The sequence below is a fragment of the Bison bison genome, unplaced genomic scaffold, assembly GCF_000754665.1.
Source record: "Bison bison bison isolate TAMUID 2011002044 unplaced genomic scaffold, Bison_UMD1.0 scf7180017864481, whole genome shotgun sequence".
Classification (NCBI taxonomy): domain Eukaryota; kingdom Metazoa; phylum Chordata; class Mammalia; order Artiodactyla; family Bovidae; genus Bison; species Bison bison.
In genome coordinates this window covers 1868269-1868987 of record NW_011495041.1, presented here as the reverse complement: position 1 = coordinate 1868987, position 719 = coordinate 1868269, and the positions used below count along the sequence as shown (strand labels likewise).

Genomic DNA, 719 nt, shown 5'->3' with positions numbered 1-719 from the left:
AGGCGGGAGCAGCTTTTCTCTCTCACTGACCCCAGTGCCGCTCGATCTCGATTTCGATCTCCCGTCTCTTTCGTGTTTCTCTCCTCCTCTCTCCGCAGTAGGCGTCCTGGAAGCTCTGAGGACCCAGGGAGGGGAGGACCCCGGGAAGGCTGCGACGATCCCTCGGGGCCATGGACTCGGACGCCAGCCTGGTGTCTAGCCGGCCGTCGTCGCCGGAGCCCGATGACCTTTTCCTGCCGGCCCGGAGCAAGGGCAGCGGGGGCGGCGGCTTCACGGGAGGCACCGTGTCGTCGTCCACGCCGAGCGACTGCCCGCCGGATCTGAGCGCCGAGCTGCGCGGTGCCATGGGCGCGGCGGGCGCGCACCCGGGTGACAAGCTGGGCGGCGGCGGCGGCGGCGGCTTCAAGTCATCCTCGTCCAGCACCTCTTCGTCCACGTCGTCGGCGGCCGCGTCGTCCACCAAGAAGGATAAGAAACAGATGACGGAGCCCGAGCTGCAGCAGCTGCGCCTCAAGATCAACAGCCGCGAGCGCAAGCGGATGCACGACCTCAACATCGCCATGGACGGGCTGCGCGAGGTCATGCCGTACGCGCACGGCCCGTCGGTGCGCAAGCTCTCCAAGATCGCCACATTGCTGCTGGCGCGCAACTACATCCTCATGCTCACCAACTCGCTGGAGGAGATGAAGCGACTGGTGAGCGAGATCTACGGAGGCCAC

The 719-nt window shown here is 66.9% G+C and overlaps 1 protein-coding gene across 1 annotated transcript in view; it reads left to right on the top strand.

Annotated features, from left to right (window-relative positions):
- The first annotated feature begins 119 nt into the window (after window positions 1–119).
- OLIG2 (oligodendrocyte lineage transcription factor 2) overlaps window positions 120–719 on the top strand; it is a 2957-nt gene continuing 2357 nt past the window's right edge. The window contains exon 1 of the mRNA XM_010862332.1: window positions 120–714. Coding sequence (XP_010860634.1) covers window positions 171–714 — 544 coding nt within the window. The 5' untranslated portion in view covers window positions 120–170. The remainder of the gene's footprint in view (window positions 715–719) is intronic.